This window comes from Rhinopithecus bieti, unplaced genomic scaffold, assembly GCF_001698545.2.
Source record: "Rhinopithecus bieti isolate Rb0 unplaced genomic scaffold, ASM169854v2 scaffold_15776, whole genome shotgun sequence".
NCBI lineage: Eukaryota > Metazoa > Chordata > Mammalia > Primates > Cercopithecidae > Rhinopithecus > Rhinopithecus bieti.
In genome coordinates this window covers 2574938-2597163 of record NW_016808836.1, presented here as the reverse complement: position 1 = coordinate 2597163, position 22226 = coordinate 2574938, and the positions used below count along the sequence as shown (strand labels likewise).

The window sequence follows — 22226 nt, the reverse complement described above, 5'->3', positions numbered from 1 at the left end:
GGATCCTCCACAGTGTGGCTCACACATTTATTGACAGCCTAAAACATGCCAAGCTCCGTAGACAGAGAGTGAAAGATCAGTAGAAGGCAGTGGTTAGAAGCACATACTCTAGACTCAGATGCGGAATGAAATCCTGGGTCAGCTCTTACTGGGTTGCATGGCCTGCATCCATACAATCTGTACAGTAGTCTCCAGAGAGCATCCACTCACTGTGGAGTGAGGATGAAAGGGGAGTGTGCCGATTAAATGCCCAGCACGGCTCTGGCTCATGAGGAGCAGTTCAGAAATTTTCATCAACAAGGACAAAAATACAAACCCCAAAGGAGGAGCTTGAGGAGAAGAGTGTGAAGTGGGGTGATGGGCCAGAGACCCCCTGTCCCCACAGGATTCCCCGGTGCCCTTAGGGTAAAACCCCACACCACCCTCCTGTTCCCCCTCACTTTCCTCCAGCCATCCCATGGGTTGTCAACCAGAGGCCTCTCTCATATTCTCTGCCTCCCAAATCTTACATGGACATACTTCTTTTATTTCTTTTGAGACAGAGTCTCGCTCTGTTTTCCAGTGAGATCACAGCTCACTCCAGCCTCGACCTTCCAGGCTCAAGTGATTCTCCTGCCTCAGCCTCCTGAATAGCTGGGACCACAAGTGCAAGTCACCGTGCCCAGCTGATTTTGTAGTTTTCGTAAAGACGTGGTTTCACCATGTTGCCCAGGCTGATCTTGAATCCTGGGCTCAAGCGATTTTCCCACCTAGGTGTCTGAAACTGCTGGGATTACAGGTGTAAGCCACCGCACCCGGCTAACACACTTACCTCAATCTATAATCCGTCTGTTTGTGAGAGTCTCGGGGTTGGGGGCCAGGTCCAGGGACTGGTTCATTCACTGCTCTGTCCCCAGCATCATTTAGCACAGGGACGGACACAGAGGATGCTTTCCTGTTATTTACATGTGTTCAGAGTAGTGATTGCAAGGAGTGACCCCTGGGTATCACTATAGACTCCAGAGATTTTGATACCAGTGGCTACTTTTGGGATGAATGAATTAATAAATTAATGAAAAAAAGTAATGCAAAGGCTGAAATACACCTGAACTCATCCTTCTGGGGCAACCAGAAGTCATAGAAGGGTTTCGGGTAGGGAAGTGGTAACTGAGTTTCCAACAGCACCCAGTTTAGGGACAGGTGCAGACTAGGCACCTTGGAGATACTTGTTAAATCTCAGTCCAGCCAGGTGTTGGTCATCACCCAGGGCAGACAGCAGCAAGAGATGGGCAGGAGGGAGGGCATGGCACCTACTGTTCATGGAGGACTTCTGAGAGCACAAGGAGGAGGCCTCGAGCTGGGTCACAAGCCTGAAGCACGAAGTTCCCTTCCTCCCTTCCCTCCTGCCCCAGGCAGCTGCTGGCAAATGACCCCTTCTTCCGGGTGCCAGCTGTGGTTAAGGAGCTGTGCACGACACGGGTGCTGGGCATGGAGCTGGCCGGAGGAGTCCCCCTGGACCAGTGCCAGGGCCTGAGCCAGGACCTGCGGAACCAGGTATGCCATCTGCTAGCACAGTGGGAAGGGCATGGCCCTACGGCGGGTGAGCCAGTCTCATGGTCCCTCTCCAGGCCAGCGAGGGTGCCACAGGGGAGATCACACTAAGATGCCTGCTACTCCTCCCCACCCCAGATTTGCTTCCAGCTCCTGACGCTGTGTCTGCGGGAGCTGTTTGAGTTCCGATTCATGCAGACAGACCCCAACTGGGCCAACTTCCTGTATGACGCCTCCAGCCACCAGGTTGGTTCCTAGTGATGTGTGTCAGGGTGCATTTGCTGTTGTAACGAATATTCCTTGATATTTCGGTAGCTCAACACAATAGCAGTTGATTACCCCCACAAGAGGCAGGGGTGGCCCTTTTCCAAGTGGCGATTCAGGGACCCGGCTCCTTCCCTTTTGTGGTTTTGCCATCCCTGGAGCCTCCCAATGCTCTGCTTCCCAAGGAAAGGGTAAGAGAGATTCAGAGGGTAGCCCCCTGCCTTACTGCTTTGGCCAGAAGTGGAAAAAGTAATGCCCAGGCTGAATACACTAAGCTCATCCTAGGGCAATGGACATACCACTTCCGTTGCCATTCCATCAGTGAGAGCTAGTCACATGGCCTGCCTAGGTGCAAGGCATGCTAGAAAATGGGAGTCCCTGGCTACGCAGTGGTTCCCGGTGGCAATGTGACAGCACAGAGGGGAAGTACAGCTTTTGGAAGGCAGTCAGCCATCACTACCACACTCGTCATCCATACAGAACACACCATCACCTGCCCCTGCCTCTTGATAGCAATAAAAAGACATCCCTGACCCTTGCCTTCTCAGAGTGCCCAGTCCAGTGCGGGGGGCGGGGGAGGGGGGGCTGGCACCACACAGTGATGACCTAGAGTGGTTCGTACAAACCACAATGAGGAGCACAGGCCAGATGGGTTCGGACCTGGATGGGGGAGGCACAGGCAGAGGGGTGGGGCTGGAGTTGGGGAGGCACAGCAAGGTATAGGATCCCAGGGAACGTGCCTGACTCACTGTGGGGTGAGCAGGGATTAAGGGAGGCTTCTTAAAGCAAGTGCCATGAAAGCTGGGACCACTGGGAGGCTGAGGTGGGAGGAATGCTTGCGCCCAGGAGGCCAAGGCTGCAGTGAGCCAAGATCGTGCCACTGCACTCCAACCTGGGTGACAGAGCGAGACTGTCTCACAAAAAAAAAAAAAAAAAAAAAGCTGAGACCAGAGCTGAGCATGGTGGCTCATGCCTGTAATTCCAGCACTTTGGGAGGCTGAGGCAGGAGGATCCCTTGAGGCCAGGAATTTAAAACCAGCTTGGGCAACAAAGGGAGACCCCCAACTCTATTTAAAAAAAAAAAAAAGTTGAGACGGGACAGGGGAAAAGGAGACAACCATCCAGAGAGCAGACTGTTCCCAGCAGAGGGCAGGGGGCGTACAAAGACCTGGAGGGAAGGTTTGGACCTACAGGCTTGAGTGTTGGTGGATACATCATTACCTTTATCAGGGGTTGCCAACTGGTTTTTGAAAGTGGTCTATCCCCATTTTGTCCCCAGAGGGGTGTTTCTAAAGCACAAATCTGGTCAAGATATCCCTCCCACAGCTTCACAGCCCCCTCAGAATCAAGTCTGAACCCTTTGCCGAGCATCTTGTGGCTCCACTGAGTCTCCAGCCCCAAGCCTTTGCCCCTTTTTTCTCCACAATGTGCATATACCGTGTCCCCTCCTAGGCTCATACCCCAGAGATATGTTTACCCAACTCCAAGTGATAGGAGTCCTGACATCAATTTATTGGTTTTCAACAGCACTTTTTTTTTTTTTTTTTTTTTTTTGAGACAGAGTTTTGCTCTTGTTGCCCAGGCTGGAGTGCAATGGCGCGATCTCGGCTCACTGCAACCTCCACCTCCCAGGTTCAAGCGATTCTCCCACCTCAGCCTCCCAAGTAGCTGGGATTACAGGTGCCTGCCACCACGCCTAGCTAATTTTTTGTATTTCTAGTAGAGATGAGGTTTCACCATCTGAGCCATGCTAGTCTTGAACTCCTGACCTCATGATCCACCAGCACTTTTTTTTAAAATGAAATAGATGATGTCAGTATGTCACAGATGGGAGGGATCCATATTATTCTGGGACACTTTTTTTTTTTGAGACAGAGTCTCGCTCTTGTCACCTAGGCTGGAGTGCAATGGTGTGATCTCGGCTCACTGCAACCTCCGCGTCCCAGGTTCAAGCAATTCTCCTGCCTCAGCCTCCCAAATAGCTAGGATTACAGGCACATGTCTCCACACCTGGCTAATTTTTGTATTTTTAGTAGAGACGGGGTTTCACCATGTTGGCCAGACTGGTCACGAACTCCTGACCTCAGGTGATCCGCCTGTCTCGGACTCCCAAAGTGCTGGGATTACAGGCGTGAACCACTGTGCCCGGACTTGGGACACTTTTTGACATTTATTTGTGCATCTGCATGAACGCCCAGTAGAAACTATATACGCACACACACATATATACGCACACATATACTCATATATATATATATATAATTTTATTTATTTATTTATTTTGGGATAGAGTTTTGCTCTTGTTGCCAATGGAGCCTGGAGTGCAATGGCATGATCTCAACTCACTGCAACCTCCACCTCCCAGATTCAAGCAATTCTCCCACCTCAGCCTCCCAACTAGCTGGGACTACAGGTGTGCGCCACCACACCCGCTAATTTTGTATTTTTAGTAGAGGTGGGGTTTCACCATGTTGGCCAGGGTGATCTTGAACTCCTGACCTCAGGTGATCCGCCCCCCTTGGCCTCCCAAAGTGCTGGGATTACAGGTGTGAGCCACCGCACCCAGTCACCAGTAGAAACAATTTCTTACTGTGGGTTGTGGTCAGTTGTTCAAACTACTGCCCTAGAAACATTCTTTCATGTGTTCATTGAGCACAAAAATTAGAAACAGGCCAGGTGAGATGACTCACTAATGTAATCTCTGCACTTTGGGAGGCTGAGGTGGGAGGATCACTGGAGCTCAGTAGTTCGAGACCAGTCTGGGCAACATAGTGAAACCCTATCTCTACAAAAAATTTTGCAAACTTAGCCAGGTGTGGTGGGGTGCACCTGTGGTCCCAGCTACCCAGGAGGCTGAGGCGGGAGGATCACTTGAGCGTGAGAGTTTGAGGCTGTAGTGAGCCATGGTTGTGCCACTGCATTCCAGCCTGGGCAACAGATCAACACCATGTCTCAAAAAAAAAAAAAAAAAAAAATCAGAAACAGAGTGTATAACTAATAAACATATTTAAAAAGAAGGAAAAAATTCAGAAACAGCCACAGTATTCCTCAGCCAGATAAATGTACTGTGATAGATTCACACAACGAAGTCCTTACAGCAATGTGAAATGAGTGACTGAGCTGGAGTGACACATGGCAACAAGGATAAATCGCAAAACCATGCTGGGCAAAAAGCACAAGTTGCAGGAGAACAATAGTAAATACCACTTTGGTGAAGTTTGAAAATATGCACACCATTACTGTAGATTGTTCACGACTGTACACATACATAAAAAATACAGAAATGCATAAATGAGAATTTCAGGAAATAATAATGATTGCAGGAAAGTGGTGACCCTGGGGACCTGGGGGAGGTGTGATCAGGGGAGGTGTGATCAGGGCAGGATACACAGGAGGCTCCACGTGGATGGGGAGTTTTTTTTTTTTTTTTTTTTTTTTAGACGGGATCTCACTCTCTCACCCAGGCTGGAATGCAGTGGTGCAATCTGGGCTCACTGCAACCTCCACCTCCCAGGTTCAAGTGATTCTCCTGCCGCAGCCTCTCGAGTAGCTGGATTATCAGGCGCCCACCACACCCGTAATTATTATATTTTTAATTAGAGGAACAGGGGTTTCACCAATTTGTTAGCCGGCTGGTCTTGAACTTCCTGACTTCATGAGTCCACCCACCTCGGCCTCCCAAAGTGCTGGGATTACAGCGTGTGAGCCACCGCCCGCACGGATGGGAGTATTTTCTATTTTAGGCTAGGTGCTGGGTGGTGGATTTGTGGGTATTCATTTTACTTCTGTATATTTTATTATGTTCTTCGATTTTTTTCTGGTCTAAAATTCTGTTATTGCATAAACAAATTAGAACTAAAAAATAAAATCCTTCAGGCTACCTTCTGGGGTGGGTTGGAAATGTGGAGATGAGGCCAGGAGCCCCAGTCAGGGCAAGCCCTAGGCAGGACTCTGGCAGGAGCGGGCAGGTCATGGGGAGGAAGACAGATCCTGGCTGCCCAATAGCAGTGGGGGTGTGACTGGATCCCAGCATTCCTTTCACATTCTTGCTTTCCAGAGTGACCCTGCTGGTTTGTGCAAAGCCGGGGAGTTTGGGACAGAGTTCACAGACCATTACATCAGTGAGTCTCCCCAGACCCCAGAGGCCCTGAAAGGCTTAGGCTCAGGCATATACTGAGGCAGAGGAGTAAGGGAAGGGGAAATACAGTTCTGGAATTAAGAAATAATAAATAATAGTAATACTCGTAGCCAATAGCACACCACCAAGCACTTAATATGGTCAGGCTCCATCTTAGTGCTTACGTATGAAGTAACCGATTTAAAACACACAGCAAACACAATGCGGTACGGGACCATTTTTAGGCCCATTTTACAGGAGAAGTAACTGGTCCTAGAGAGGTTAAGTCACCTGCCCAAGATCACAGCAGACTTGGGATTCAAACTCAGGTACCGGTCCATGAGTCCAAGCTTCCAACACTGCCCAGCTCCCTCCTAAGAGAAAGGCCACAATGACCATCTTGTCACCTCTCCAGACCCCACGCCTGTGCAGGGGGCCCTGGTGTCCATGCCAGGTGTGTGTACCTGGGGGCAACTCTGTCTACAGGAGGTGTTCCTCCCCGTACTTTGCTCTGTCTCCCACCCACTGGGTCAGTTTGTCTTGGAGGGCTTCAGAGGAACACAGTTTCATTAATTGTTGAGATTAGACATTTGCCCTGTTCCTCTAATCATAATAGCCATCAATCTAAAGTTCTTTTTTCCTTTTTCTTTTTCTTTCTTTCTTTCTTTCTTTTTTTTTTTTTTTTGAGACAGAATCTTGCTCTGTCGTCCAGGGCTGGAGTGCAGTGGCGCAATCCGAATCTCGGCTCACTGCAAGCTCCGCCTCCTGGGTTCACACCATTCTCCTGCCTCAGCCTCCCGAGTAGTTGGGACTACAGGCGCCCACCACCACGCCCGGCTAATTTTTTGTATTTTCAGTAGAGACGGGGTTTCACTGTGTTAGCCAGGATGGTCTCGATTTCCTGACCTTGTGATCCGCCCGCCTCGGCCTCCCAGAGTGCTGGGATTACAGGCATGAGCCACCATGCCCGGCCTTTTTTTTCTTTTTTTTAATTGAGACAGAGTCTTGCTCTGTCACCCAGGCTGGAGTGCATTGGCGCGATCTTGGCTCACCACAACCTCCACCTCCTGTGTTCAAGCGATTCTCCTGCCTCAGCTTCTCGAGTAGCTGGGATTACAGGCACGTGCCACCACGCCCGGCTAATTTTTGTATTTTTAGTAGAGATGGGGTTTCACCATGTTGCCCAGGCTAGTCTCGAACTCCTGACCTCAGGTGATCCTCCTGCCTTGGCCTCCCACAGTGTTGGGATTACAGGCATGAGCCCCCCTGCCCAGCCAATCTAAATGTTTTCTGACCCCTCTCTGTGCCCAGCTGTATTCTAGGCAAAGCTGGAGACACAGCAGTGACCTGGGCCCAGCCTAGGCCCCTCCTCACAGAACTCATAGTCCAGTGAGGGGACAGTGAGGACCCAACGTGGATAGGGCTGGGATGGGGGAAGCACAGGGGACCGTGAACCCAGAGGAGGAGCCTGACCCAGCCTGGGGAGCCAGGGAGGGCTTCCTGGAGGAGGGATTGTCAGCATCGAGACCTGAGGGATGAGGGGGGCCAATTGGGAAAAGGCTCGGAGGGTATTCCAGATAGACAACATGTGCCAAGGCCAGGCGGTGATAAGTGATATTCCCATTAGAGCAGCACTTCTCAGACTTGGATGTGCACGTGAAGCCTGGCGATCCTGTGCAGGTGCAGATTCTGGTCTGGAGGCGGGCATAAGATGCTGTGTTCTGACACGCACCCACGTGATGCCAAGGCTACCCGTATGGGGACCACACTTGTAGTAGTAAGGCCCTAGAGGACCCAAAGGAAGCTCCCATTCTGACTGGGAGGGCAGGTGGGGGAGCAGCACAGGAGCCAGTGACGAGGCTGCAGCAAATCACTGTGGATTTTGGAGGCCGCGCTCTGCAGCTCGTACTGTATCCAGGTGCCCTGCAGAGCCGTGGAAAAAGATTTGAGCAGGGAAAGGATGCAGTTAGAATTTGAAAACTCCCTCTGAATAAGAAGTGGTCTCTAAACCTGGGGGCTGGGAGCCCGGGGCAGCTGTGGAGAGGGGCAGAGGGGTGGCTGGGAGATGCCCAGCTGGTAATCCATGGGAGCAGACAGGCTGGAAGTCAGCAATGGAGGTGTCCAGGGATTTGACCTGGGGACTGGTGGGGCCACCTCTGAGATGGGAACAGGAAGAGGAGGTGATAACCCCTTACACAGGCCCGTTGGGGCCCTCTCCACAGGCCACTGAGGCACAAAGCCGAGGCCCTTCGGGTAGCTGGGACATTTTGCTCCCCACTGACACCCTCCCCTCCTACGCAGGCCTTCAGCCTTTGCCAGTTTATAAAAGCCCCATCACACCGGCTTCTGAGGACCACAGGCCTGACAGATGGCCAGACAGGCTCGGGCAGGGGGAGCAGAGAGGGAATGGAATTAATCCCGAACCCCTCTCCTCACAAAAATGGGCAACCCAGTGGTGAGGGGTGTGACCCAGGTTCCAGTCCCTACTCCGGGTCTGCTTCCCCTTCTGTGAAATTGGGACCCATGTGCCCACCTCTTAATAATGGTAGATTATAATATTTTCGGTGCTTCCTGCATGAGACACAGCGCCAGGCATGCCACAGCCATCACCTTCTTTTTTTTTTTTTTTTTTTTTTTTTTTTTTTTTTTTTTTTGAGACGGAGTCTCGCTCTGTCGCCCAGGCTGGAGTGCAGTGGCCGGATCTCAGCTCACTGCAAGCTCCGCCTCCCGGGTTCACGCCATTCTCCTGCCTCAGCCTCCCGAGTAGCTGGGACTACAGGCGCCTGCCAGGTCGCCCGGCTAGTTTTTTGTATTTTAGTAGAGACGGGGTTTCACCATGTTAGCCAGGATGGTCTCGATCTCCTGACCTCGTGATCCGCCCGTCTCGGCCTCCCAAAGTGCTGGGATTACAGGCTTGAGCCACCGCGCCCGGCCGCCATCACCTTCTTTATCCTCCCAACAGCCCCATGAGGAAGGCACTTTTAGCATCCCCACTTCACAGATGAGAAAGTAGAGGCCCAACTGGCCAGCAGGTGGCAGAGCTGGGATGGAGCCCTAGCCAGCTGGCCCCAGCTGGGTGTCTGTCCATGCCCACAACTCCTGCCCTGTGTGTACGAGCTTATGGCTGGAGAGCTGCTCAGCTCCACACACTCATTTGCTAAAGCAAGGTTCACCCAGGGCCTCCTGAGCACCAGACCCTGTGCCCCATGCGACTACACCCAACTGGGATCCTTGCTCTCACAGGGCTTAAAGTCCAGTGCGGGAGACAGAGAGGTGGCCCCTGGCAACTTTGGATGCAGTTCTGGGTCACGCTCACACCCGTCCAGTTGAGTGTTTGGACCCACCAGCAGCCCTGACACTTGTTCCTTGCACTGTTTCACTGTGGCAGTTCCCGGGCAGGCCCCACATTGCCAGCTAGGTGGGCAGGATCCCTGCCCACCTCCACTCCAGGCTCTGGAACAGTCTTTAAGGGAGTCACAGACCGGCAGAGTGGGGAGCAGGAAGCTTCCAGGTGAGGGAGGGCCCAGGCAGATGAGAATGGAGGTGGGTACACGGGAGGCCCAGGCTTCCAGCTCCTCTTCTTCAGAGCCCCCTTGAGCCCCAGCCTTTCTCCCTCTAACTCCCACCCGTCTCCCCAGGTGGTGAAGGCTGCAGCTGACGGAGACAGAGACCGTGTCCTACAGAAGTCCAGGGACCTCAAATTCCTCACAGGCTTTGAAACCAAGGTGGGGAGACACTGCAGGAGAAAGGGACGGGTGTCTGTTGGTGGGGTACAGTGGGGGGCTGCTTATCTCCACTGAGGAACTCGAGTGGGGTATGGAACATGTCTATACCTGGGGACTGGGGGCTTTAGGAGGGGCTTGTCTCTACTAGGGAGAATGGAGGCTCTGTGTCTATACCCGGGGAGTGGGGGACTCTAGGATGGATGCTTATTCATGCTGGGGGCTTTGGGGAGGAGTGGGAGGAGTGAGGGAAGGCGGCTGCCTGACTCCTCAGGAACCCTGGGAACTTGGGCACTGTGGATCTGTTCAGGAGGGGCGGGGGCCGCTTCTCTGTTGTAGAGAGAGTAGAGGGCTACTTGTCTGTTGGAGGCTCTGCGGGGAAGCAAGGGGTGCTTACTCGGGGAATAGGGAGCTGCTTGTCTAGTCCAGGTTCTGGAAGGAGCGGAAGCTGCTCACTCTTGGGGGTGTCCGGGCTTGTGTTGATGGTGGAGACTGGAAGGAGTGGAGTCTACATGTTGCTTCTGAGTTATGCAGAGGGCTCTATGTCCACACTGCTGCCTTTGCTGTCCCCCCCACCCCACCCCCAGGCATTCTCTGACGCCCACGTGGAGGCAGTGATGATCCTGGGGGAGCCCTTCGCCACCGAGGGCCTTTATGACTTTGGGTTGGGGGAAACTGCCCGCCGCATCCAGGACCTCATCCCGGTGCTACTGCGGCACCGGCTGCGCCCCCCACCCGAGGAGACCTATGCTCTGCACCGCAAGCTGGCAGGGGCTTTCCTGGCCTGTGCCCGCCTCCAAGCCCACATCGCCTGCAGGGACCTCTTCCAGGACACCTACCACCGCTACTGGGCCAGTCGCCAGACAGACGCAGCCACTGCCGGCAGCCTCCCTACCAAAGGAGACTCCTGGGCGGATCCCTCATGACAGCCTCCGTGGGGGATTCAGTCCCCAAAGCAGGCCATACCCTGCTGTAGTGCCTCTTAGCCCTTCCCCGTCTGCCCTGGGTCAGGGGAGCCCCCTGGGCTTCCCAGTCTTGCCTGGCTCTCCTCCTTGGCCCAGGAGCTGAGGATTCCTGGGGCTGGGGAACTCCCAACTTCATGCCCTAGATCCTGCACCTCCCCACTCCAAAGTGGGCATCCGGGAACTCTAAGCCAGGGAAGCAGTTAACTTATCTGTGCCAACATTTGAGGGAGCCTTGGGCCCCTGCATGCCGTTTTCAGATCCGGACTCATCAGGGGGAGCCCTCACCTCTGCCTCAAGTCTCCCGTGGAAGGCGAGATGGTGGTCCTGGAGGCAGTCCTCACCTCTGCCTCCCTCGCTCCTCCAACAGCTGCCTTCTCCCGGGTTCCAGCCTCTCAGTGTGTTGGAGAGGTAGGGGTGCGGGGGGAGGGGGGAGCTGAACCTTCAATCGGAATAAAAGCAACCCTCCCCTTCCCCCAGCTCTTTTCTCTGCGCTAGGGTTCCGGGGAGAGGGGGAGGAGCTCGCCAGCGGCCTCCAGGTGCAGATGGCCAGCGCCCCCCCCACCCCTTGTCTGAAAGCCCCAGCCCTGCCTGTGCCATCTGTTGCCGGGAACCTCCTTCTCGCCTTCCCCACCCCCCCACGTGCTGACCACCTGCTCTAAGGGCTGTGGCAGCTGAGGCCTCCCCCACACACAGTGCCTCTTGGCTGAAGGCTCCCTCCCCTCGCTCCCGGCAACCTCGCCTTTACTAATGGGCTCTAATGTCACTGCCAGCTGCTTTGCCAAATCCACAGGATTGGCGTAGGGGGCGGCGGGGGCGCCGCAGCGGCCAGAACCGCGCCCTGGTCCCAGCCCGGCGCCCTCGTTCCCAAAGCTGAACCGGTCGCGCACCAGGACGCCTTGGTCTGTTCACACCCGGCCTCCCCTTGCTCGCAAAAAGTGCCTCATCACCGCTTCTGCCCGCCTCCGCCGGGCTGGGGAACCATGGGGTTAGCTGGAAGATTTGGGGGTGTGGGGCGGCAAGGCGCCTCCAGAAGCAACTCTTTCGGACGCGGAGCTGGAGGGGATCTGAGGTCAGGGGTCACGGAGGGGAAGGGAGTCCAGGCCAGGATGGACCGGGGGAACGACTCGGCGATGTTCATTGGCATGCTCAACCCGGGACTGGCCAATGGGCGTGGCGGGGCGGTGGCCGCGCCGGGGAAGGCGGGGTGGTGTCTGCGTGGGGGCGGGGCCTGCAGGCCAAGGGGCGGGGCAGGGCCGGCAAGGCGCCGGGGCAGGGCGGGGCCTTTCTGCATATACGGCAGGCGGCGGGCCAATGGGCGGGGCCGGGGCGGGGAGCCGAGGCCGAGGGACGCTCCCCCGCCCCCGGAACGGAATCCTCCCGGGAGCCGAGCAGGCTCGCGCGCGTGCATCCCGCACCATCCCCCGGCCCCGGGCCCTGGCCCGCGTCAGACCGAGCTGCCGCCGCCGCCACCGCAACAGCAGCAGCAGCAGCAGTCGGGGAGCCGGGCCCAGCTAGGGCCGCGGGAGGCGGGGGCGCCCGGGCCCTGGATGTCCCGCAGCGCGGCGGCTAGCGTGAGAAGGGCGGGAGAGGGGGGCTCGGGTCGGGGGCGGCGCCGCTGCTGATGTGGCGGAGGGTGGGAGGCGGCCGCGGCGCCCGGATGGAGAGAGGGTGCCAAGGCTGGAGAAGGTGGTCCTGGGTGGGGGTCCAGGAACAGGCCCAATAAGCCAAAGCCCAGGAGACCAGGGTCTTGGGCACAGACCCCTGGGCCATCTCTTGCCAAGGCTCTGGAAATAGGGATCCTGGACACAGACCCCCCACAAAATCAAGGACAGGGGTACAGAGATTCTAGGTATAACTCCTAGAACTAGATGGGGATGGAGATGGAGTCGGGGATACAGCCCCCGTATCAAACCAAGGCCTCCAGGAGGTGATTCCAGACACAATCCCTACCTTTCCCTGCCTAAGGGGGTCTCAGCACAACAACTCCCTAGGCACGGTCTCAAGGATGGGGTCACTGGGTACAGCTTTCCCACCACGCCAAGGCGTGGGGGCACCCCAAGCACAGCCTGCCCCCAGGCCTCAGAGGCACCCTGGGCACAGCATCCCCCCAATCCTTGGGCGGTGTCCCAGGCACAGCCCCTTCTCAAAACAAGGTCCCGTGCCTGGGACTCCACCCCACCCCAGCCTGAATAAAATAAGGACAATTTCAGGCAACCCCCAATCCCTCCATCCCCCCGGCTTGGTCAAGGGTCCTAGGGCACAGAACCCCTGGGCCACCCCCTTTGTCCCCAGGGCTGCCCAGCTGTCCAAGAGTGGCCCCACCCGCAGACAATGCACCGCCTCCCCCTCCTGGACCGGGCCCCTCAGGCTCCAGCATACAGGCTGGGCTGGGGGCGGCTCCCCAGGGAACGGGTGCAGCCCTGTCTGTCTGCAGCGTCTGCGGTGACGGTGACAGCGGCTTTGTGTGTGGTACCTGGGGGGAAGGGGGGAAGCAAGCAATGGGGAGGTGGCTAGGAGTGTGCCCTGTGTTTGTGTGGCTGTGGCTGTGTATGTGTGTGTGTGCACGCATACACTGCGGCTGGTGACTGAGGAATCCTGTGTGTGTGCTTGTGGTGGTGTCTATGATTGTGTGTGTGTGTGACAGCTGCTTACTATGCAAAATTCTGTACTTTTTAGTCTGACTGTGTTTGGAGGTGTGCATGGTTGTGACTGTGGTTGTCTGTGATTATGTCTTTTGTGACCCTGTGTTTGTATGCCTCGGTAACTATAACTGGGTATGTGACAGTATGTGTTGAGTCTGGGGGTGGGCATGCGTGTGACTGACAGGATGTGGGTGGAGTTGTGACTGTGTGAGTGGAGTTGTCTATGGCTCCATGTGCATGTGTGACCCTCCCAATGACTGACAATGTTTATAGTTGTGTCTCTACCTGATTTTATATACATGAGTGTCACACACCTGTCTGTGCAACTCTGCCTGTGTGACTGCCATTGTATGTGAAGTCACATTGTGTCTATGTGCCTGGGGTTGTGTGACAGTATTGTGTATGACAGTGGTTGCGTATGCAGAACCATGTCTGAGTGTGTGACTGGGGTTGTATTAATATAAATGACTGTATCTGGCTGTGTGTGTGATAATGAGTGATTATGTGTATTTCTAGCCTTGTATGTGTGATTTGGGTTATGTATTTGACTAGGTGTCTGAAACCCTGGCTATTTAAAGGGATTATTTGTGTGTGACTAAAGCTATGGATGTGTCTCCGTGTTGGTGCCAGGAAATTATGTTTGTAGGGGTGTTTATGTGACTATGGCTTCCATATTACTGTGTATGACCTGCATGTCTGTGACCCTGGGTGACTATAGATGTTTGTGTCTATGTCATCATCTGTGAGAGTTTGGGGTCTGTAGTTGTGTGCCTGTTTTTGTCTCTGTGTGTATGTGCTAGACTACCTGTGTTTGAATGTATGATTTGGTGATGAGATTGGCCCCTGACTGTGCACATGGCTCCATCAGGACCTGTGTCTTCTGTGTAAACCCAACTCTAAATGCCACGTCCTGGTCACTGCATTTCTGTGCATACGCTGGACTGTGTACTTGTGACGTGGGAAACTAAAACTGTGTGCTTTTGTCTCTATGTGTGAGACATGTGTATAGGTGGGGCTTATGACTTTGTGCACCTGTCCACACGGGGCTGTGATTCTGTGTGGCCACATACTTGTCTGTGTGACTTGTGTGCCTTCATGAAGAAAGGCTATGTTTCACTGTGTTGGAGTGACATGGTACAGCTGTGTATGGGACACTGGGTGACGGGATTATGACCATGATAGGTGGCTGGGTCATGTGGACATTGATGCTGTGGCCATGCCTACAGGACCACCATGGCTGTGTCTTGAGGGTGGCCATCCTTGGGGATAGTTGTTTGTGGGTGGTTGCGTGCTGTGGCCATCAGTACCTCCGTGTATAGAGGTTGTGTATAGAGGACTGTCCCTATGAGTATGGCTGTCACAGTAGACTGTGTGACTGATGCTGTGACCAGATGTGAGCACCTATGACTGGGTATGTGTGATCATGTGACAGTGTGTGACCAAAAACAGTGTGTTGGTGTGACTGGTCTGGTTGAGGCTGCATGTCCACGTGCAGCTGTGCCTGCATGTGGTCTCCGTGGGACCAAATGTGTGCCTGTCCGTGTGCATCTGTGACCAGATGTCAGTGTGCAGCAGTGGAGATACATGTGACAAGTGTGTATAGCTGCGATTGTGTTGTGTGGGACTGGGTCACCAAATGGGTGAACTCTGGGTGTGATTCTATCTGGGTGGGCCTGTGACGTTAGTATCTTGGACGGGTGCCTGAGGAAACATAGCTGTCACTGGGTGTGGCCGTGCATGTGCGGCTCTAGTGGGTGTGTCTGGGCCCCGTTATTTGTATGTGGCTGAGAATGTGGATGGAAGTGACCAGATTTCAGTGGGTGGTGTGAGCAGGTGTCTGTGGTGGGGACTAAGTGGGCTGGGACGTGCTACATGTATGTGGACAGATGTCTGCAGTAGAGACTATGTGTGTCTGAACATGAATATGTGGCCAGATGTTTACGGTGGCAGCTTTCTGGGGTTGTGACTGTTTCTGTGTATCTGCGATCTGAGGTATGTAGCTGTGATTGCATCTCTGTGTAACCAAGTGTGTAGGGCTGTTGCTGGATGCTAGGGACACCTGTAGATACATAGATACATAGAGCTGGCTGCATACGTGTATAGCCCTGGACATGCATCTAGAGGGCAAGGCCACTCTCATAGCATCCCCTTGGGCAGTGAGGCTCTCCTGAGGCCAGCCCATCCCCAACATATGCCCCCCAAACATACCTACTTCTTCCTGGGCCCTTGGAACCAGGTGGCTGATCTCCCTGGTAACAGTTGCTAGGACAACTAGGACTGTCATCAGGGAGCCCAAGATGGAGGGGGCTGACTGAAGTCCCAAGTTGGGGTGAGGTATCGGACTGAGCCCCACCCCAGACAAACTTCTCACCTTGTCCTCCCCTACTCGGGCAGGGCGGACCCCGGAGGCCTGAGCGGCACCTGCCCCCCGCCCCGTGTGGGGCCCCGGGGCCCCCAGAAACCTGCAGGACGGAGCCAGGTGAGTGACCAGTCTGGGACACGACAGGGCTGAATGGGTATGTGGTCTTGCCTAGCACGACCAGAGGAGCTGTCCCTGCTGTCACATGGGCTTAATCACATTCATGAGTGGACCCCCTCAGGCATCTTCCTCAGCTACTGCCAGAGTCCCACTCATGCACAGACCCACACCCTGACACCCTTACAGCCTCAAGTGCAGGGCCACACTCAGACACTCACATCTGTAGACATACAGTTAGACACACACACACACACAAACACAGATCTCTTTCAGATCACACACACTTGCTAATGCAGTGACACACTCGAACACGTGCTTAAGTAGATGTTCATCACACTAATACACACACAAACATATATACACATACATAGACACACAGACACATCCCCAGACAACACCCAGATTCACAGGTGACCACAGACACTCGCTGGATACAGACTCTGAGATACATACTCTCAAGAGACACACTGTTGGCTGGGCGCGGTGGCTCAATGCCTGTAATCCCAGCACTTCAGGAGACTGAGGCGGGCAGATCACCTGAGGTCGGGAGTTCGAGACCAGCCGGACCAACATGGAGAAACTCCGTCTCTATTAAAAATACAAGATTATCCAAGGGTGGTGGTGCATGCCTGTAATCCCAGCTACTTGGGAGGCTGAGGCAGGGGAATTGCTTGAACGCAGGAGGCAGAGGTTGCTGTGAGCCGAGATCGCACCATTACACTCCAGCCTCCATTCACAACAAGAGCAAAACTCCGTCTCAAAAAAAAAAAAAAAAAAAGACCTACTCTTGCACAATCTGACAACACACACAGACCCACATTTCTACAGATGACAGTCACACTTTCACAGACAGCAGCCGTGGGCCCAGTCTCTCACAGGGAGCTACGGTTGTGCACAAACATGAACAAACAGTCTCACAAAGAGCACCCAGCACTCTCTCAGGCAACAGTCGCACCCTCACAAATAACCCTCATGAACACACTCTCACTAAAGACAACCTCATGTTCTCACACACCCTAACGGATGCACCACTGCACACAGATACAACCTCTGTGCAATACCCATGCACCCACACTCTAAGACCACAGCCACAGCCACAGCCACACAGGCTTGCCACCAACAGCTGCACTCTTGGACACAGACAGCCTCTTGGGTCCCTCAGACGCACTCTCAGAGGCAATATCATCACAGACTCACAGACAATAGCCACACCTTCACACAGAGACATAGCTACATGGATAACAGCCATGGGCACACCCTTTGAAAGACGACAGCCTCATGCTCAAACACAGACACACCCTCCCTCACAGGCAACAGGCACTGAGCCACAAGTTCTCATAGACAACAACGGCACTCTCAGATACAGACAGCAGACACACGCAAGCACTCTCAGACATCAATGCCCTTCAGCAACAACCTTCAGGGACTCAGACTCACAGACAACAACCACACTTTTGGATGCATCCCTCACAGACAGCATTCACAGATGCACACTATCATACACCACTCTCAGACATGCGTTCTTCCAAACAGCCTTCGGAAACACACTCACAGACATTACTTGCATGCTCAGATACAGATCCCCTCATAGACAGCTTTCCAGAACATACCATTGCACACTTGCTTACACACACACGTCCCCCTCTGCTGTTGGTGCTCCCAGTCCTGGGACTGTCAGGATGGCTGATCAGTGAAGACTGTCCTAGTGGCTGCCACCTCCACGCCCACTCCACACACCCACAGCTCTGCCTCTGACAGTCGTGGGTGCAAGGCCCCAGAAGCCTTGCCTGGGGACTAGACACAGTTGTCACAGAATGGCTGCGTCTGAAGTTCCAGAGACAAGCCACCATCCCCCACACCCCATGCACCTGACTCCCGCACCTCTGACCCATGCAGTTCCCAACTCCTCTGCTGTCCTCTGATCACCCCACTGCCTGACTCTCATACCCCTAAAACCCCTGACTGTGTGGCCCCTGACCCCTATGCCCTCCAACCCCTATGCCCTCCAACCCCCATGCCCTCCTATGTCCCACCCTTTGGATGCTCACGGCCCTGGGAATGAGGAAGCATCCACCACATGGACAAGAAGCCCTGCAACGCCCTGAAACCTGTGCCCCATGCCCCCACCCCAGACCTCTGGCCCCTTAGCCACGTGGTTCTGAATCCCCAGTGCCCAGTGCTCGCACTCCCCTGGCTTCTGTTGTCTCCTTTCCTCATGCTCCTTGAGCACTGGTCCCTCCCCATTGAGCTCCATACCTTCTGACCCCTGCCCTTGATCCACATCACTGTCCTGTGTCACCAGACGGGGCGGGCACCATGAACAAGTTACGGCAGAGCCTGCGGCGGAGGAAGCCAGCCTACGTGCCTGAGGCGTCGCGCCCGCACCAGTGGCAGGCGGACGAGGACGCGGTGCGGAAGGGCACGTGCAGCTTCCCGGTCAGGGTGAGTGGGCGGGGCGCGGCGGGGGCGGGGACGGGGTGCTGTGCTGTGCGCATGCACGGCCTGACTGGGACACGAGCTCAAGTCATTTTAAGTTGGTATTAAAAAGCATGAGGCCGGCTGGGCGCGGTGGCTCATGCCTGTAATCCCAGCACTTTGGGAGGCTAAGGCAGGTAGATCACCTGAGGTGAGGAGTTCGAGACCAGCCTGACCAATATGGTGAAACCCCTTTTCTACTAAGAATATGAAACTTAGCTGGGCATGGTGCCATCTTGCCATCTCTAACAAAAATTAGCCGGGCGTGGTGCAGGGCGCCTGTAGCTACTGGGGAGGCTGAGACAGGAGAATTGCTTGAACCCGGAAGGTGGAGGTTGCAGTGAGCCGAGATAGCACTACTGCACTCCAGCCTGGACGACAGAGCAGACTCTGTCTAAAAAAAAAAAAAAAAAGCGTGAAGCGTGGTGGCGGCTCACACCTGTAATTCCAGCACACTGGGAGGCTGTGGTGGGAGGATTGCTTGAGCCAAGGAGTTCAAGACCAGCCTAGGCAAACACAGAGAGACCCTGTCTCTACAAAAAGTAGGCACAGTGGCACGCACCAGTAGTCCCAGCTATTCGCAAGGCTGAGGTGGGAGGCTCACTTGAGTCCAGGAAGGTCGAGGCTACAGTGAGCCTTAATTGTGCCCTTGCACTCTAGCCTAGGCAACAGAGTGATACCCAATCTTGAAAACAACCAACCAACCAAAACACGTTTTCTTGTACCAGCAAACTATCACCTGGAAACCATCATGTCGTGTGTAGCATTTGCAAAGCACTCTACCGTTAAGGGCGTTCTGGTTTAGCCATACCCTATACCTTTACATTCCTATGAGGGGGAGAGCAGGAATCATGGCATGGACTATGGAGCTCAGCCCCTTCCTGGCTGAGTGATGACTGACCATGGTCACAGCCCCTCTACTACCTTACGTTCCCTTCCCCCGGAAACGGACTCTGAGTGTGAGGGCTTCATTTGGGAGGTGCAGGAAATGGTGTTGGGAGTGAGGAAAGTAAGGCAGTCAGTAAAGGGTGTGTTATTAAAACTGCAGCTGTGTGCAACTGAGCTTTCCCCTGGGAAACTCGAGGCAACGGTCATCCCACCTGCAGGTGAGGGAGCTGGGGCTCAGGTACCCTAACTCCCATCAATCATTGCGGGGACTGGCTTGGGCTCTTTTTAGCTGCTTTAGGGTGGGCAGAGCAGCTTTGCATGGCCTGGGGCCAGTCCTCACGCACAGAGATGCAAATAGTGGCTCTCCGGAGGACCATGGTGCCAGGTTAGGGCCCAGGGATATAGCTAGACTTGAATCACTACTACATGCTGTGCTTCAGTTTCCCCATCTGCATGTCTAGACTAGGAATGGGGTCTCCACCTTGTAGAGTTGAGATGCAGAATAAGTGATTGCATACACGTCATGTGCTTAGAATATTGTGTGCTGCATGGCAGATGCTCAGTGGACACTGAGAATGAGTGATTACTGTGCTGTTTCATATCCTTCCATTCCCTCCAACCCAAGTACCTGGGCCACGTGGAGGTGGAGGAGTCCCGGGGAATGCATGTGTGTGAAGACGCGGTGAAGAAGCTGAAGGCGGTGAGTGAGGGGGCTGGCACAAGGGAGGGGGTGAGGTCAGACAGGGAGAGGCACCCTGACCCGGCTCCTTTGTCCCCTTGCCTCCCCCCAGATGGGCCGAAAGTCCGTGAAGTCTGTCCTGTGGGTGTCAGCCGATGGGCTCCGAGTGGTGGATGACAAAACCAAGGTAGGAGGCCTGTGGGGGTGGATGCCAGGGGGCCTGTCTGCTCACCCTGCTGGAATCAGGGCGGAGGACGCCTTCCCACCTCCTCTGCACATCCCTCCCTCAGGGACCTTCTAGACGATGCCGCGTGCTCCCTCAGTCATCATAACTCAGGAATAAATGCTGTGATTATTTGGGAACTGGCATAGGCTGTGGGTGAGAGAGACTGGAGCAGCTGCCTCAGCTCCGATCCCAGCTTAGGGCCCCTGGGCATGAGATTTAACCTCTCTGGGTCTCAGTTGTGGGGATTATAGGCCGGGAGCAGTGGCTCATGCCTGTAATCCCAGTACTTTGGGAGGCCAAGGAGGGAGGATCACCTGAGGTCAGGAGTTTAAGATCAGCCTGGCAATATGGTGAAACCTCATCTCTACTAAAAATACAAAAATTAGCCAGATGTGGTTGTGCAGCCTGTAATCCCAGCCATTTGGAAGGCTGAGGCAGGAGAATCGCTTGAACCTGAGAGGTGGAGGTTGCAGTGAGCTGAGATCATGCCATTTTACTCCAGCCTGGGCAACAACAGTGAAACTCCATCTCAAAAAAAAGGGGGGAGAGGGGTGGGATTATCATAGACCCTACCATTAAGTGAGAAAGCATATGCAAGTTATTTGAAATGGTGCCTGGCTGGGAGGGCCCCTTGAAGCCAGGAGTTCAAGAACAGCCTGTGAAAATGAGTAAGGTTCTATCTATACAAAATAATTTAAAAAAATTTTTTTAATATGGACTGGGCACGGTGGCTCATACCTATAATCCCAGCACTTTGGGAGGCCGAGGCGGGTGGATCACCTGAGGTCAGGAGTTCGAGACTAGCCTGACCAAGATGGTGAAACCCCACCTCTACTAAAAATACAAAAATTAGCCAGATATGGTGATGCGTGCCTGTAATCCCAGCTACTTGGGAGGCTGAGACAGGAGAATCGCTTGAACCCAGGAGGCAGAGGTTTCAGTAAGCCAAGATCACACCACTGCACTCTAGCCTGGGTGACAGAGCAAGACTTCTTCTGGGAAAAAAAATTATTTAAATAGGGTCTGGTACATCGTACATAACTGCTCAGATCAATGAATGTTAGCCATTAAGTGTTTGTTGTCACTCTGCCCAGCCAGAAGGAAGCACTATGAGGCCACGATCTAGGTATCTGTTTGCTCACCTTGAATCCCCTGCCCCCAGCCCAGAGACTGCCCTAGGAGGTGCCCAGGACATGCTGAGAGTTGGGTTAATGACAGAACAAGACCACCACCTTTGCAAAGCAGTTCCCTCAGCCCAAAATACTGTTCCTTGACTTTTTTTCCTAGTTAATACCTGCTTCAGGAAGCCCTGTCTGACTAACCCCAAGCTGGCTTCTGCCATGCTGGCCCTGACCCCTCTGCCTGTGCCTCCCTGGTCCTGGACCTGACCCCTCTGCCTGGGTCTCCTTCATCACATCCTGGCTGTACTCTGGGCTGCCCATCTCGTGATAGGTCTGATCTTCCCTCTGATCTGGGGGCCCTCTGCAGGCAGGGCACAGGGTGTCTCAGTGACTGCTGGGTCCCTACCCTGTTCAGGACGGGATTTCAGCAGACACGGAGAGAATGTTGAGTGAATACTTGAAAGACAGTTCACACTCTTCTCCTGGCCTCCCCGGCCCCTCCTAGGATCTTCTGGTCGACCAGACCATCGAAAAGGTCTCCTTTTGTGCTCCTGACCGCAACCTGGACAAGGCTTTCTCCTATATCTGCCGTGATGGGACCACCCGCCGCTGGATCTGCCACTGTTTTCTGGCACTCAAGGACTCTGTGAGTATTGCCACAGCTGGCCGACTCTTCCCTCCCATGCCCTGGCATCCCAGCCCCACCTTGACAAGCTTCCTACATTCAGGCACGTCACTCACCTCTGTGTGCCCAGTTTCCTCATCTGGATAAGAGGGCATACTCAGTTCCCAATTCAGAGTATTCACGTGAGGGCCGGGTGCAGTGGCTCATGCCTGTAATCCCAGGACTTTGGGATGCTGGGGCGGGTGGATTGCCTGAGCTCAGGCATTCAAGACCACCCTGGACGACATGGTAAAACCCCATCTCCACTGAAATACAAAAAATTAGCCAGGTGTGGTGGTGCACACCTGGAGTCCTAGCTACTCAGGAGGCTGAGGCAGGAGAATCACTTGAGCCCAGGAGGTAGAGGTTGCAGTGAGCCAGAATTGCACCACTGCACTCCAGCTTGGGTGACAGAGTAAGACTCCATCTCAAAAAAAAAAAAAAAAAAAAAAAA

At 54.2% G+C, this 22226-nt stretch overlaps 2 protein-coding genes across 4 annotated transcripts in view; both read left to right on the top strand.

The window, feature by feature from the left end:
* Positions 1 to 11069, top strand: part of COQ8B (coenzyme Q8B) — a 28338-nt gene extending 17269 nt beyond the window's left edge. The window contains exons 11-15 of the mRNA XM_017887360.1: positions 1392 to 1533; positions 1669 to 1777; positions 5854 to 5915; positions 9550 to 9636; positions 10221 to 11069. Of these exons, the coding sequence (XP_017742849.1) occupies positions 1392 to 1533; positions 1669 to 1777; positions 5854 to 5915; positions 9550 to 9636; positions 10221 to 10559 (739 nt within the window). The 3' untranslated portion in view covers positions 10560 to 11069. The remainder of the gene's footprint in view (positions 1 to 1391; positions 1534 to 1668; positions 1778 to 5853; positions 5916 to 9549; positions 9637 to 10220) is intronic.
* The window catches only part of NUMBL (NUMB like endocytic adaptor protein), a 25201-nt gene continuing 13873 nt past the window's right edge, over positions 10899 to 22226 (top strand). For 2 of the 3 annotated variants that reach the window (XM_017887421.1, XM_017887420.1), the window contains exons 1-6: positions 11906 to 12169; positions 15635 to 15719; positions 18022 to 18161; positions 19708 to 19782; positions 19874 to 19948; positions 21614 to 21754. In XM_017887421.1, the coding sequence (XP_017742910.1) occupies positions 12146 to 12169; positions 15635 to 15719; positions 18022 to 18161; positions 19708 to 19782; positions 19874 to 19948; positions 21614 to 21754 (540 nt within the window). In that variant the 5' untranslated portion in view covers positions 11906 to 12145. Of the gene's footprint in view, positions 11007 to 11905; positions 12170 to 15634; positions 15720 to 18021; positions 18162 to 19707; positions 19783 to 19873; positions 19949 to 21613; positions 21755 to 22226 lie in introns of those variants that run through there. The other variant, XM_017887419.1, reaches the window with a different exon arrangement.